Source organism: Marmota monax, unplaced genomic scaffold (assembly GCF_021218885.2).
Source record: "Marmota monax isolate L192 unplaced genomic scaffold, Marmota_monax_Labrador192_F-V1.1 WCK01_AAM20220418_F8-fsc00072, whole genome shotgun sequence".
Classification (NCBI taxonomy): domain Eukaryota; kingdom Metazoa; phylum Chordata; class Mammalia; order Rodentia; family Sciuridae; genus Marmota; species Marmota monax.
In genome coordinates this window covers 2128321-2142392 of record NW_026692356.1, presented here as the reverse complement: position 1 = coordinate 2142392, position 14072 = coordinate 2128321, and the positions used below count along the sequence as shown (strand labels likewise).

At 37.2% G+C, this 14072-nt stretch overlaps 1 protein-coding gene across 1 annotated transcript in view; it reads right to left on the bottom strand.

Moving 5' to 3' along the window:
- Positions 1-14072, bottom strand: part of Myo3a (myosin IIIA) — a 203283-nt gene that overhangs the window by 37791 nt on the left and 151420 nt on the right. Inside the window, exons 24-27 of the mRNA XM_046442267.2 lie at positions 13627-13832; positions 6857-6968; positions 3999-4161; positions 2152-2275 (exon numbers count right to left, since the gene is read on the bottom strand). Coding sequence (XP_046298223.1) covers positions 2152-2275; positions 3999-4161; positions 6857-6968; positions 13627-13832 — 605 coding nt within the window. The remainder of the gene's footprint in view (positions 1-2151; positions 2276-3998; positions 4162-6856; positions 6969-13626; positions 13833-14072) is intronic.

Here is a 14072-nt window from a genome sequence, read left to right as displayed (position 1 = left end):
TTGTCAGGTCCATCCCACATGAGTTACATGTCTGAATTCATGCTACAGGACATTCCACTGTGTGCCAGGGGCAAGCACAGCACGTGGAGGACCTAAAGATGTGCAAAGATGCTTCTCAGGATAACCTTTCAGAGCTCCAGCAGGGGAAGGACTGGTGATGGTCTCTTCTGACTCCTGCTGGAGAGGGTGGGAGGGCTCCACCTTTTTCCAAATCCTAAGTGTAGTTTTCTAGGTCACAGGTCAGGGGCTGCTCAAGGAAGGGTAAAGGAAAGCAAGGGTTTCAGGTGGCTGCAGGAAAGGAAAGTCAGAAGTCGTGGAGGGCTGAGGGTGCTAGAGAGCAGAGCTTGGTAAGTGGGTGTGTGCCAGGTGCGCCTGCCTCACTTTCCCTGACATTTCTCTTTCCTGCCTCTGAACGTCCCTTGATTCTCTACTTGTACTTTTTCTTAGAAATTAAATTTATTTTAACTGATGTATAAAACACAAAAGTTATACATATTAATGGGGTACCGGGTGATGTTTCAGTACATGTAGCCATTGTGTCATTGGGTTAAACATATTCATTTCCTCCAACTTTATCACTTTTTTATGGCAAAAACATTCAAAATCCTTGTACTTCTTTTATGTCTGGTTTTGCAGTGCACTGCCTCTGACAGGCCAATAAATGTCAAATTCCCCATGCCAGTCCATGTGGGGAAGGTGTCTCATTCACATTCATGTGCTCTAAAGTGGATCTGACATGTAGTAGATGCTTAATAAGTATCTGCTAAATTGAAAGCTAACCCTTGGTGTCCTCAGAAGGTGGAAGCAAATTAGTATCTACCTGAACATCAGACTTCCTCATTAAATGTAATATCTAAACGTAGTAATTTAAATTCTCCAAGTAGTAATTTCTAAAAGTAGTAAAATTGGTGTTTCTTTCTTCCATCTGCAACCAGTTTATGTATCTCAGGTGTCACAGATAGCATCCATCTTCCTGTCCCTGAGACATGCAGGTGGTCATTCTGAAGTTCGCTGGACTGTTTTATAACTAGTAACAAGGAGAAACAACTTACCTGGACTGTTTGTTACAGGCAAGGACAAAGAGCATATATGCAGGTCTTTGAGTACACAAAAAACTGAAGACACCACCAAATGCCTTTGCATTTCAGATAAACATTGTGTTTGTCAAACAAGGAAACAAGGCTGGCCTGGGTGTCATAGGGAGAGTGTGGGTGAAGGGGAGGGGAAGAAATGGTAGGAAAACCATCTATGGGATTCACTATTGGTATCAGTGTGTTGGGTGAGAGAATACCAGGTGTGGGTGAGTGGGGAGAGAAGGACACCATCTCTTCTTCTATCTCATTCTTTCACACCTTCTGTGGCCAGCTCTGATGTTAAAGATGGGGCTGGAATGATCTTTACCTCCCTGGAGAATCAGTCACTTATCTTTTGATCAATTCAAGTTTCTCCACGTAGGCAACATTTAGGTATTTTCTCTTCCTTAATTTTTATCATGAAGGCAGGGTTCCCTCCTCCTTACCCTCTCCAAACTCCTTGCATATTTTAACCCATTTCATTAGAAATGTACTTATGGGTCATATTTCTTTACCAGGAAGATGGAAGCAATTTGTTGAGATTTTATTTCATTTATCTATGTGTGCCCACTGCGTAGCATACAGATTGCTGAATAAATGAGTTCGGGTGATCTGCTCATATGTGCTTGGAAACATACATGAGAAATTTCAAAAGTAGAAAGGGCAGCTGGTGATTATGATTTAGTGGACACTGGCATATTGGCTCTTAAGACTACAGAAATGAATGAATGGACCCAAGGACACTGTTTAGATGAGGAGAGGTATTTGAATGTGGGGAAAGGGAGAATTATTATCAAAGGACACTCATTCTTTGGAACAGAACTACTTCCAGAAAGCAGTCTGGTAGAGGCCAAGGGGAGCCACAGCACAGCACCCTGGGAAGGAAAGTGTCATCAGCGTGAGATACCAGTGACCTCCCAGCTAAGATAAGAGCAAGAGGGTGGCTGCTGCATGTTCACTGACATTTTTTGGGTCAGTACCTGGTTAGTATGAGAGGGACTGTGAACACTGTTCTATGACCTTATTGGTTTGAAAAAACCTTTGTTTCAAAATGGCACAAGAAAGAACATCATTCTACCTCTTATTTTCAAAGTTTTTCTTGTAGTCAGGTTCTTGATCACACATCTGGATGGTTGCTCTTGCTGTGTTTTTCATGCTAACCATTTCTTTTCTTTGTTTCCTGGCTAGATGTCCTCTTGCAGCTGAAACATGCAAGGCCCAAAGCAGTGTTGAACAGAAACAAGTGGTTTTGACCATCAATGTCAAAGGGAAAATGAAATTAAAGATGCCACATAGAAAACAGTTTTTTTTTTTTTTAAATGGGCTCAGTGACAAGATGCTTCTAGATACAATTTACAGTCATAGACTCCCTGAAGGGTCTTTCATACCCAGGGAAGGACTAAAATAAAACTAGAATGATACAGATGAACCAAGTCAATGACAAAATTGCAGAAAATCTGCTAATAATTATTTTCCTTTTTTTTTTTTTTTGTTATGTTCTACTCTTCATGGGAGAAAGTCCTTATTATCTATATCTAACTGCAGGTTTTGGACATTTGGCCAATTGTCCTTGGGGCCTGATACATTTCAGAATTTGGATTACAGAATTTTGTTTTAGTCTAGTGCAGTGCGTGTGTACCCGAGGTCCCAGTTACTCAGGAGGCTGAAGTGGGAGGGCTGTTGGAGTCCAGGAGTTTGAGACTAGCCTGGATGACATAGAAAGTCCCCACCTCAGACCCAACAGAAGTATTTTATTTTAGAGAGGAAACAGTGAGTGATATTGCCTATTATGTAACATTCCTCATGTCAAGAAAGCACCCCATATCAAACGAATGAATACTTCAGAAAAATGGAATATTTCAACTCAATGGAATGAATACAGAACTGCACATAACTTCACTTTATATTAGGACATGTTCCACTGCCAAATGATTTCTGAAAGACTTGTTTTCAGAGCTTTGTGCATTTCAGAACTGTGGATGAAAGATTAGATCTCAAATTATAGGGACTGCATTTTGATGTCTTATCGAGAAGTTCACAGCTTAAAATTCCAAAAGAGATAATGATGACCTGCTATTGATTGATGGAACTGGGACTGGGATGCGACTGTCTTGAATGTCAGTTATTCCCACCACAAATCAATTTTCTGCAGAATACAACTATACACCTTTAGAGGATCATAAAATCGACTTAGGGGCCAAAATCTAGCATCTAAAAATGAAATGAAATAGACTAGAATAGAAAATATCAGAGTGTATTGCTGTGTGTATGTATCAGGTTATCACGTAAAATACATGTTTTGCTATGGGTATCCAGTCGAAAATGTTTGAATGACATGGTACCAACCGTACTAGGCTCTATTTAAATTCAGCATCCTGTAGAAAAATAGACAGCAAAATACACAGTCTATTAACATTTTAAGAAGAATTTGTGAAGGAAAGTATGATTATAGATATTATTTCCCTAGAGCTAGTAAAAAGAAATGAATGCCCTTTAACAAAATAAAATTTAATTAAGTTGTCAAAAATTATGGCAAGTGTAACCTTTGGAATACAGTAGGAAAAATCTCATTGTCAGATGAATTATAATACTGTAATATGATTCTTGAGATCCATAATTAATTCAATAATTTGCCATATCTTGTGCAATAGGTCAATTGCATTTCACTAGTCCTTGACAGAAAATTTAAAAGTTATTTTACTTGAAACAAAAAATTATTCAAATATTAGAAGTGTCAGTCACTGAAACAATCTGATTAGATTTAACATAGAGGAAAATATCAAGGCTACTCAGACTGGGGGTAAACATATAAGCTACATGAAAATTGGAGGTCTGTATATAGCAAGTGCTAGAAGATCTGATTTCATGCCTATATCAAAACAGAACATTATGCTTTGTTACATTGTGAAGTGTCTGAGTAATTACCTGACTGAATTATTATAGCACTTTCTTTCCTTTTCTGTTGTATTTTTTGGTATCTTCTTGAACTCAAGAATGCTCTGACACAGGCTTGAATCAAAATGAGCTTGTCAATGGCTTCTTTCCGCATTAGATTTAACTGTTCCACGTGATAATATTTAAGGAACACCTTAAAAGAATTAAAATAAAATGTAAATAAAACCATGGCACACAAATGTAAAGCAATCATGTGCTATGCTTTGAAGAACAAATAGGCTGTATAGTCAATCTCTTTTAGATTTGGGGAATCACTTATCTTTTGCTTGTTTGGCCCCAGAAAACCATTCTCTGAGTAAGAAGCAGAAGATGGCAATGATATTGCTCATTCACAACAGGAAATTTTGGGTTCTGTCAGATGCAATAATTAGAGTGAAGGATGTTGAGCTCTTCTAGAAAAATTTTAGCATCATGTATTCTGGGTTTAAGCAAATTTTTATGCCGTAAGTGAAAAAAAGACAATGATACTTCCCAGAGACAATACAGTTATTTGTTTGTCAACTGTTTATTTAGACCTCTTATGTGTACTTATCTGGTGGGGATACAAAGATGAATAAGACAGGGGCACTTTCCTTTAGGAGCTTATAGGGTGTCAGTGGAGGGTGTAAGGCAAAGAGAGTGACCCAGGCAGGGTTAATTAACCCCATAAATCCAAAGTCTTTAATTCTGTGAATATTTCAATGAAATTGACATCAATGAATTAAAATAGGTTGGGAATCACAATCTAGAACTTATATATACTTTATGCATATTTTGTATATGTGGAATATTTCAAATGCTCTAATCATTCACTTCTTACTTTTCTCAAAAGAACAGAACGCTAAAAACATACTATTTATTTCAAAAGTTACTGTAAGTGGTATTTTTTTTTTTTTGCTCAATTTAAGTTTTTATACGTATACCACATCTGGGAGGCTGGGATTTAACATATTAACAATGTTCTCACTAGATCTAAATGCCATCTTCTAGAAAGGAGGGCTGACTTTGGATAACTCTAAAAAATTAAAAGAAATGGCAAAAGGGAAGGGGTATGAAGATCTGGAGTGTTCTTCTCATTTTAGAATTTTTAGCTTCCCCATTCTCCCTAATGAAATAAAAAGGTTTTTTGTTTCTGATAGATATTTTTTTTTTTCTGATAGATAGATAAAGGTCACTTCAAAGACTTTATTGAATCCATCAAGAAAGTCACTTAAATTCATATTTTATGGCTGACTCGTGACACTTGGTAACCCTGCATGGAGGATCTCTCAGTGTTCCATTGAACTTGAAAAACTTGGTACCCACATGTAAATAGTTTAGCATTATAGATTTTGATTGGATTCAGTTTTAATTACTACAGGATTCTACATGTTAATGTATTGAGTCCATTCTGCTGTTGACAATTCATTTAAAATTCAATCTGTTTGAAAAGGTCATCTTTTTTTTGCATAACATTAGAAATGTCCTTATATTAAATACTTTTATCCATGTTAATGAGTTAGAAAAGGTGAAGTGGAAAAATACAAATAGCTTTAAAATGCTACTTAAATATCATGCAAAACTGGGATGGCAAAGGGCCTTTTTACAAGTTAAAACTCCATTTGAAGTTAAGCATGCATTTCAGACCATAAATGATGAAATTTCAGCCTGACAGAATTCATTTTTGTGAGCATCTAAAAGAAAACAGTGTGAATAAAATATGTATCATTCTTTTCAATGCAAGAATTTTCCCTGTCTAAATATTAAAGTAAATATGGATTACTGAACGTGTAGGACATTGAGTTTAAGGTAGACTTTTTTTTTAATCCCTTACACTATTTCAGGACCAACACCTCATGTGAACATTATGAAAATTCTCGCTCAATCCTCCAGCCCCCAAGAAACAATACACATTTCTTTGCAAATGTGGAAGTTTGTCTTGGCACTGCTGTGGTGTGGCTGATAATAATTACCCTTAAATGGCCAATCTATGAATATCTCTTCACTTATGCTCAACCCATTATGTTATCCTCTCCAATGATGCATTCAGCATGCCCTAAGATACATTTAGTGTGCACTGGTACCCTGTTTATTTCCTTATCTTTATCTTGTGATGCTAAGAGGATATCTGAAAATCCCAGTGCAGCTTCCCTCCAAACAGCTACCATCTTATTTCCATATTCAAGACAGGTTGTAACTTTCTACTTTATTCTCAAAGTAGAAAAAAGATAAAGATCCCACTGGTTCTCAAAGCTAAAAATAGACACACCACTATCAAAGCACATAGAGCAAGTCTAGTAATAATGGAGAATATCTGACTCTAGATAAATTTCAAAATTTATAATAGAAGAAAACTTGAGAATAAGAAAAATAAAAAGAAAAACAGGAATCCTGTTTTGATCACTTTGATTCTCTACAGCTTTTCAACTATTCGTTGGTGATTATAATAGGGAAATTGTATCAGTCTGTTTCCAGCACCATTTGAAGTAAAGTATATTCATGATAAATCTTGTCTGTTTTTGAATAAATCTTTGAGATACATTTTTCTTTGAGATAATTTTTTTCTTGCATTTCTTAAAAGAAACCTTTAGGAAGAACAAAAGTATTTAATTTTGATGAAGGAAATCTTTATGGATTTGTAAATTTCTATCTCCTATTTTTAAACAGAATTCATAAGAAGTCATAATATTTTCTTTTTTTTGTTTTTTTCTTTTTTTTGCAGTTTTGGGGGTCAAATCCAGGGCTTCAAGCCTGCCAGGCAAGTGCTCTACCACCGAGCTACATCGATCCCTACAATATTTTCAATCACTGTTAAATATTATAATTCTCAATAAATCATTGCTTCCCAAGAAAATTACATGAAGTGTTACTTTTGTTTTTCCAAGAGCCCAGTTATCAAGGCCAGCTTTTTCCAGAATGGTGGCACAGGTGTCAGGGCTCACGGGGGGCTCTTCACTGGACTTGTAGCAGAGAACATAGTACCTGAAAACAGAAAAAAGAAATGGTTAGCACCATTCAGTGGAGTGGTTCAACATCTCAGCAGCCTGGTGGCTACTCTACAGCTTTGTCCTGGGGAGGGGAAGAGAATCCCAGACTTAATGCAGGGGATACTTTAGGAATTCTCAGAGAAGCTTCAAAGCACATCAGTTCCAGGCCACTCTAAAAGCAAGCCAGTCTATTTGTATACATGTGAGTGTTGGTTTTCATTTTTCTGATTGTTTTTCAATGCTGAGATCCGCCATAAAAACTCTTTTCATGCAAAACAACAAAAATAATTTTTTTTAAAAGGAAACTTTTTCTGGGGACTAAAAGCAGAAGGATTGCAGAGGGAAAGCTTTTATTCTTTAGTCACCTTGCCAACAACACAGGAAGCTGATCTGAAAATTGGGTGAAGGAGTTTAATTCTACCTTAACTTTCCACCACTGAATACACATCTTCCATGGTTGTTTTTCCTTGTGTTATTCTGTGTCCCTTTCTGGAGTTTTTTTTTTTTTTTTTTTGCTGTTGTATGAATCCATCAATAGTTGAGGGAGGAAGGGAGGAAGGGGTTAATGCAGGAAAGAACTGAAAGAGTATGTGAGGTCCTCGGGCTGAACCATAAAATTTATTGGGGAAGGGGATGAGTTAAAGGAAGGAAAATTAGTTTAAGTTGTCAAGGATCTTGGGCAAAAAGGAAGATACTTAGTGTTTTCAACACTTCATGATTTTTATTTGATGTCTGGGGGTAAGATCGACCTCCAAGTCAAATGGAAATGAAGCAGCAAGTTTTAGTAGATTTTGAATTTTAACACAGAGAAATGAGAGTGGCTCCTAATCTGTAAAGCTGGACATGCCAGGTGACTTCTTTTAAGTATCAACTCCATGACATTTGTCCTATCCATACACTTCATATATATGATATCATTTAATGCTAATAAGCACATGTAAAATAGTCATTATTATTATCAATCCTATTTGCAGATGAGGAAACTGAAGCTTGAATTAGTCAAACCACTGTGCATAGGTGCTGAGTGGGAAGTGGAGCTGACCTCAGTGGATTCCTAGTGTCAGGAGTCATTGGAAATAACTACAGTAAAATCATAGTGCTACAGTATGGATCCTTCATGTGTGGATGGCTTGTTCCCTGGAGTGGCGCTGTTGTGAGGCTGTGAAATCTTTAAGAGGTGGGAACCTATGTCTTCATCAGGGGTATACCCTTGAAAAGGATACTGGGACGCCTACCCATTCCTTTTCTTCTTTCCTTCCTTCCCTGTCTCCCATGGGGTAAGTGGTCTTGCTCTAGCACATGAGTATAATGTGCTGTCACAGGCCCAAGGCACTGGGGTTGGATGATCATGGACTGAAACTTCCAAATAGTGAGCCAGAAGAACCGCTTTCTCTTTAAAAGTTGATTATCCAAGGTATCCCAGTTATCATGATGGAATGCTGACTCTCACACCTAGTGTCTTATGCAAAGTGAGGTCACCTGGCATATCTTCCCTTAAGACTGCTTTCTTATCACAAAACAGAAGAGTTTATCTACAATGGATCAGATAAAAAGCCTGAGGAATTCTGCACCCTATAAAGAGGATTAGTCAAAGGAAGGCAGGACAGAGGGAGGCTATTTAAATCCTATTTACACCCCCACAAGATGTTTACAAATTGTTCTGCTTTCCTAAGGGGGTATGCCAATGTGGATGACAGCTTTCAAATCAGTGACAGAGAAAAGGGTTAGCCTTTTATTTCTGGAACTTCCTGTTATTCAGAACAGCTATTCATGTGTTTTCTAGATGCTGAGTTCCCCCCCCCCTCTTCCTTATTTATCACGAAGTAATGTGCTATTCTATAATAACAGAGGGCTTTGGAATACTTTAAAGAATTTATTCTCATTTTTGATCTAAATAAATAAGCTACTTTCTATGACAACATTGTCAACACAATAAATTTAGTCCTCCTCATGGTTCACATTCTAAAACCATGGTTATTTTAGAAAGTATAAAGTTAGCTTGGCATGGAGGGTTCTCTCTTTGTAATTTTAATCCTACTGTTTTCCTCATTTTATCTTCTGTCACTTCCTACCACCCACTCTGCCAATCCAGTCCAATCCAAGTCCTCATAGCTTTTGGCACACCAGCTTGAACACCACTGCCAGATCCCAAGTCATATCCAAGTCAGATCCCAGTTTGAGCCTTTCTTCTTAATAACCTGGAGATTACTCTTACCCTCCCCACTCTTCCAGTATGTGTACCATTACCTTGGAGTTGGTATTTCTTATTAACATTATTATTGTTTGGTACTGGGGATTTACTCAGAGGCACTCAATCACTGAGGCACATCCCCAGCCCTATTTTGTATTTTGTTTAGAGATAGGGTCTCAGTGAGTGGCTTAGTACCTTGCTGTTGCTGAGGCTGGCTTTGAACTCACAATCCTCCTGCCTCAGCCTCCTGAGCTGCTGGGATTACAGGTGTGTGCCACATGCCCAATGTGGACTTGGCATTTATTACCTTGCATTGTCTCCTTAATTTTCTGTGTCTAAAGCTCTAATAGCTCTAATTGAATTGTAAATCTTGAAGATAAAGCCAGTTTTAAAACTCTGTGTCTCAATCCTCTGAAATGGAAATGAGGACAACCACTCCATTCACAATATCTTCAAAAATAATAAAATACTTGGGAATCAACCTAACAAAAGAGGTGAAAGACTTATACAATGAAAACTACAGAACCCTAAAGAGAGAAATAGAAGAAGATCTCAGAAGATGGAAAAATATACCCTGTTCATGGATAGGCAGAACTAACATCATCAAAATGGCGATATTACCAAAAGTTCTCTATAGGTTTAATGCAATGCCAATCAAAATCCCAACGGCATTTCTTGTAGAAATAGAGAAAGCAATCATGAAATTCATATGGAAAAATAAACGACCCAGAATAGCAAAAACAATGCTAAGCAGGAAGTGTGAATCAGGCGGTATAGCGATACCAGACTTCAAACTATACTACAGAGCAATAGTAACAAAAACAGCATGGTACTGGTACCAAAACAGGCGGGTGGACCAATGGTACAGAATAGAGGACACAGAAACCAATCCACAAAACTACAACTACCTTATATTTGATAAAGGGGCTAAAAGCATGCAATGGAGGAAGGACAGCATCTTCAACAAATGGTGCTGGGAAAACTGGAAATCCATATGCAACAAAATGAAACTGAATCCCTTTCTCTCGCCATGCACAAAAGTTAATTCAAAATGGATCAAGGAGCTTGATATCAAATCAGAGACACGCCGTCTGATAGAAGAAAAAGTTGGCTACAATCTACATACTGTGGGGTCGGGCTCCAAATTCCTCAATAGGACACCCATAGCACAAGAGTTAATAACTAGAATCAACAAATGGGACTTACTCAAACTAAAAAGTTTTTTCTCAGCAAAAGAAACAATAAGAGAGGTAAATAGAGAGCCTACATCCTGGGAACAAATCTTTACTCCTCACACTTCAGATAGAGCCCTAATATCCAGAATATACAAAGAACTCCAAAAATTAGACAATAAGATAACAAACAACCCAATCAACAAATGGGCCAAGGACCTGAACAGACACTTCTCAGAGGAGGACATACAATCAATCAATAAGTACATGAAAAAATGCTCACCATCTCTAGCAGTCAGAGAAATGCAAATCAAAACCACCCTAAGATACCATCTCACTCCAGTTAGATTGGCAGCCATTATGAAGTCAAACAACAATAAGTGCTGGCAAGGATGTGGGGAAAAGGGTACATTGCTGGTGGGACTGCAAATTGGTGCAGCCAATTTGGAAAGCAGTATGGAGATTTCTTGGAAAGCTGGGAATGGAGCCACCATTTGACCCAGCTATTCCCCTTCTCGGTCTATTCCCTAAAGACCTAAAAAGAGCATGCTACAGGGACACTGCTACATCGATGTTCATAGCAGCACAATTCACAATAGCAAGACTGTGGAACCAACCTAGATGCCCTTCAATAGATGAATGGATAAAAAAAATGTGGCATTTATACACAATGGAGTATTACTCTGCATTAAAAAATGACAAAATCATAGAATTTACAGGGAAATGGATGGCATTAGAGCAGATTATGCTAAGTGAAGCTAGCCAATCCCTAAAAAACAAATGCCAAATGTCTTCTTTGATATAAGGAGAGTAACTAAGAACAGAGTAGGGTCGAAGAGCATGAGAAGAAGATTAACATTAAACAGGGATGAGAGGTGGGAGGGAGAGAGAAGGGAAATTGCATGGAAATGGAAGGAGACCCTCAGAGTTATACAAAAGTACATACAAGAGGAAGTGAGGGGAAAGGGAAAAATAATACAAGGGGGACAAATGAATGTCAGTAGAGGGGGCAGAGAGAGAAGAGGGGAGGGGAGGGGGGGAGGGGGGATAGTAGAAGATAGGAAAGGCAGCAGAACACAACAGACACTAGTATGGCAATATGTAAATCAATGGATGTGTAACTGATGTGATTCTGCAATCTGTATATGGGGTAAAAATGGGAGCTCATAACCCACTTGAATCAAAGTGTGAAATATGATATATCAAGAACTATGTAATGTTTTGAACAGCCAACAATAAAAAATTAAAAAAAAAAAACTCTGTGTCTCCTGCAGTGTTCAGCACAGTGACTTATTTATATACACACAGGAACAAAATCACTGAAATTTAAGGGGGATTATATTAATATGACATTACCAATATTTATATTAATAATTCAACAAGTTACAGGTATGTTCTTCCAAATCATGCCATGTACGATAATAGGGTCAAATTGTAATTTCAATTTGAAATTTGAAACTCCTTTGTATCTAGGATTTTGGGGCTAGCTGCTTTCAAGGACAGAATGGAGAATTTACCTATTAGCCAATGAGAAATTTCAATGCATTTATGTCTTACTTTGGATACAGAATTGGGTCTGGTCTGGAGGGAGTAGTCAATGATTAGATCTAGCTATATGTCTAATTCTAAAACTTAAAGTTTTAAAGTTGGTCTTAAAGAACTATAAAAATTCTTTAATATAAAAGCTACCACCATATTGATATATAATTTTGATATCCACCATGAAAAAAATGGTAGGGTTTTCTTGATTTCAAGGCACTTCAAAGGATTACCTTTCTTTCCTTTTCCAGGTCTCTAAAGAAAAAAAAATTATCCCAAACTACTATGAATTATCAAAAATATGAGAGTCAGCAGAAAGAATTAAAATTCTCAACTGGGTGTGGTGTGGTGGCCCATGCCTATAATCCCAGTGGCTCGGGAAGCTGAGGCAGGAGGATTACAAGTTTAAAGCCAGCCTCAGCAACTTAGTAGACCCTGTCTCAAAATAGAAAATAAAAAGGGCTGGAGATGTGGCTCAGTGGTTAAGCACCCCTGGGTTCAACCCATATATATATATATATTTTATATATCTTTACCTTTAGTTCCTTAATGCCTGATACAAAATGACCTTTTTCTTTATTTTTTATTTCTTTCTTTTTTTTTTAGTGAGGAATAATTAGAAATCACTGCTTGTTGTATAATCACAAAAGAAGGTTTTACTTTGCTCCTAATATCTATTCATACACTTTGAAAAAGGGTAGAATGTTATAAATGGAGACTTCTTTAAACACTAGGTTTTACCTGAAAAGTGCAATAGAATTCACCTTTGGAAATAAAAATTTCTTTAAATTTAATGACCATGAGAAATTAAAGAATTAATAACTATCAGAAACTTAGGCATTCAAAATCTATTATTAAATAATGAGATATTTAATCTTTACATTGCCATTAGCAAGTTACTTACTAAAATTAAATACAATCACTATGTAGCTTAAGTAATCTATATTCATCTCCAATGTTAAAAAGGACTCCTTTTAATGTAATTAATAATTTTTTAATTAAAAGTTTTAATTGACATATTAAGCCTGCTAAATCACCTTCAGAGACAGTGTCTGCTTTAATAACTATGATCATCCAGGTAGTCCTGGAAGATTTAGTAGGTGAAGAAAATGAGCTTCCATATAGGCTGGGGTTTCTCTACTCAGTGCTGCTGACATTTAGAGTTGGATAATTGTTGTGGGGGGCTGCCCTGTACATTGCAGAATGGATGTTCTGGGACTCTACCCACTAGATGCCAGTTGCACCTCCCAACTTCAGTTGTGACAAACACAAATGTCTCAAGACATTGCCAAGTGTCTTTTAAGGGGCAAAATCTCTCCTAGTCAAGAACTGCTCTGGCAATCTGATTTTATCAGAAGTGCTAAAAAATTAAATAGAACAAAAAAAGGAGGGGGGCAGGTTACTGTGGGTTCTCTAAAGCAAATAGCCCTGGGGTCACACCTGAGTTAGAGGGGAAATCCTGGATCTTCCAGCTTCACAGAACAGAACATTCAGACTTTCAATCTTCCTGCCTCTGCCTTGCGTCTTTTGCCATCACAGAGGACCTCCAAGCTGACAAGAGAATCTCCCAGCTCCAGTCAATAACTACCTGTTCTTTTTAATTATGATCATCTGCATGAATAAAATAGTTATTTAGGTGGTCTCCTTCCTAGACCTCCTAAATAACTCTTTCCTATCTTGTTTCCCATAATTCATCTGCAGAATTTTTATATAAATAGTTTAATGGAAACTTAAAAAAGGAATCCACATACCGCTTTATAAAGTTAGCAAAAAGTATCCTATGTGAGTATCCCAGTCTTCGGATTCTTGCTGTTTCCAGAATTCCTGTGTAGCGAAGCTGTAGCAGAACTTTCTCTTTGTCATATTTTCTTGCCTGCCGCTCATTATTTGGTTTGATGCAACGGACAAAATGAGGCTGGCCCACCACCATTTTAGATAACAAATCCATCAGGGAGTACTGCAACATACAACAAAAGTAAAATCCCCAGTGTAACATACAAACACATATGAGCTTGCAGTTCTTTATTTTTACTACAAGGATAAAATTTTAAAAAATGAACGTTATAAATGCTATGCTAATCACAGCAAGTAGAAGGATGTGACTTAAGGAAAATTACAAATTTACTTATAAAACATAAAGGAAATAACTAGTTACTTGGTTATTAAAAGTTTGCCTATAAACTCTTAAAGTAACTTT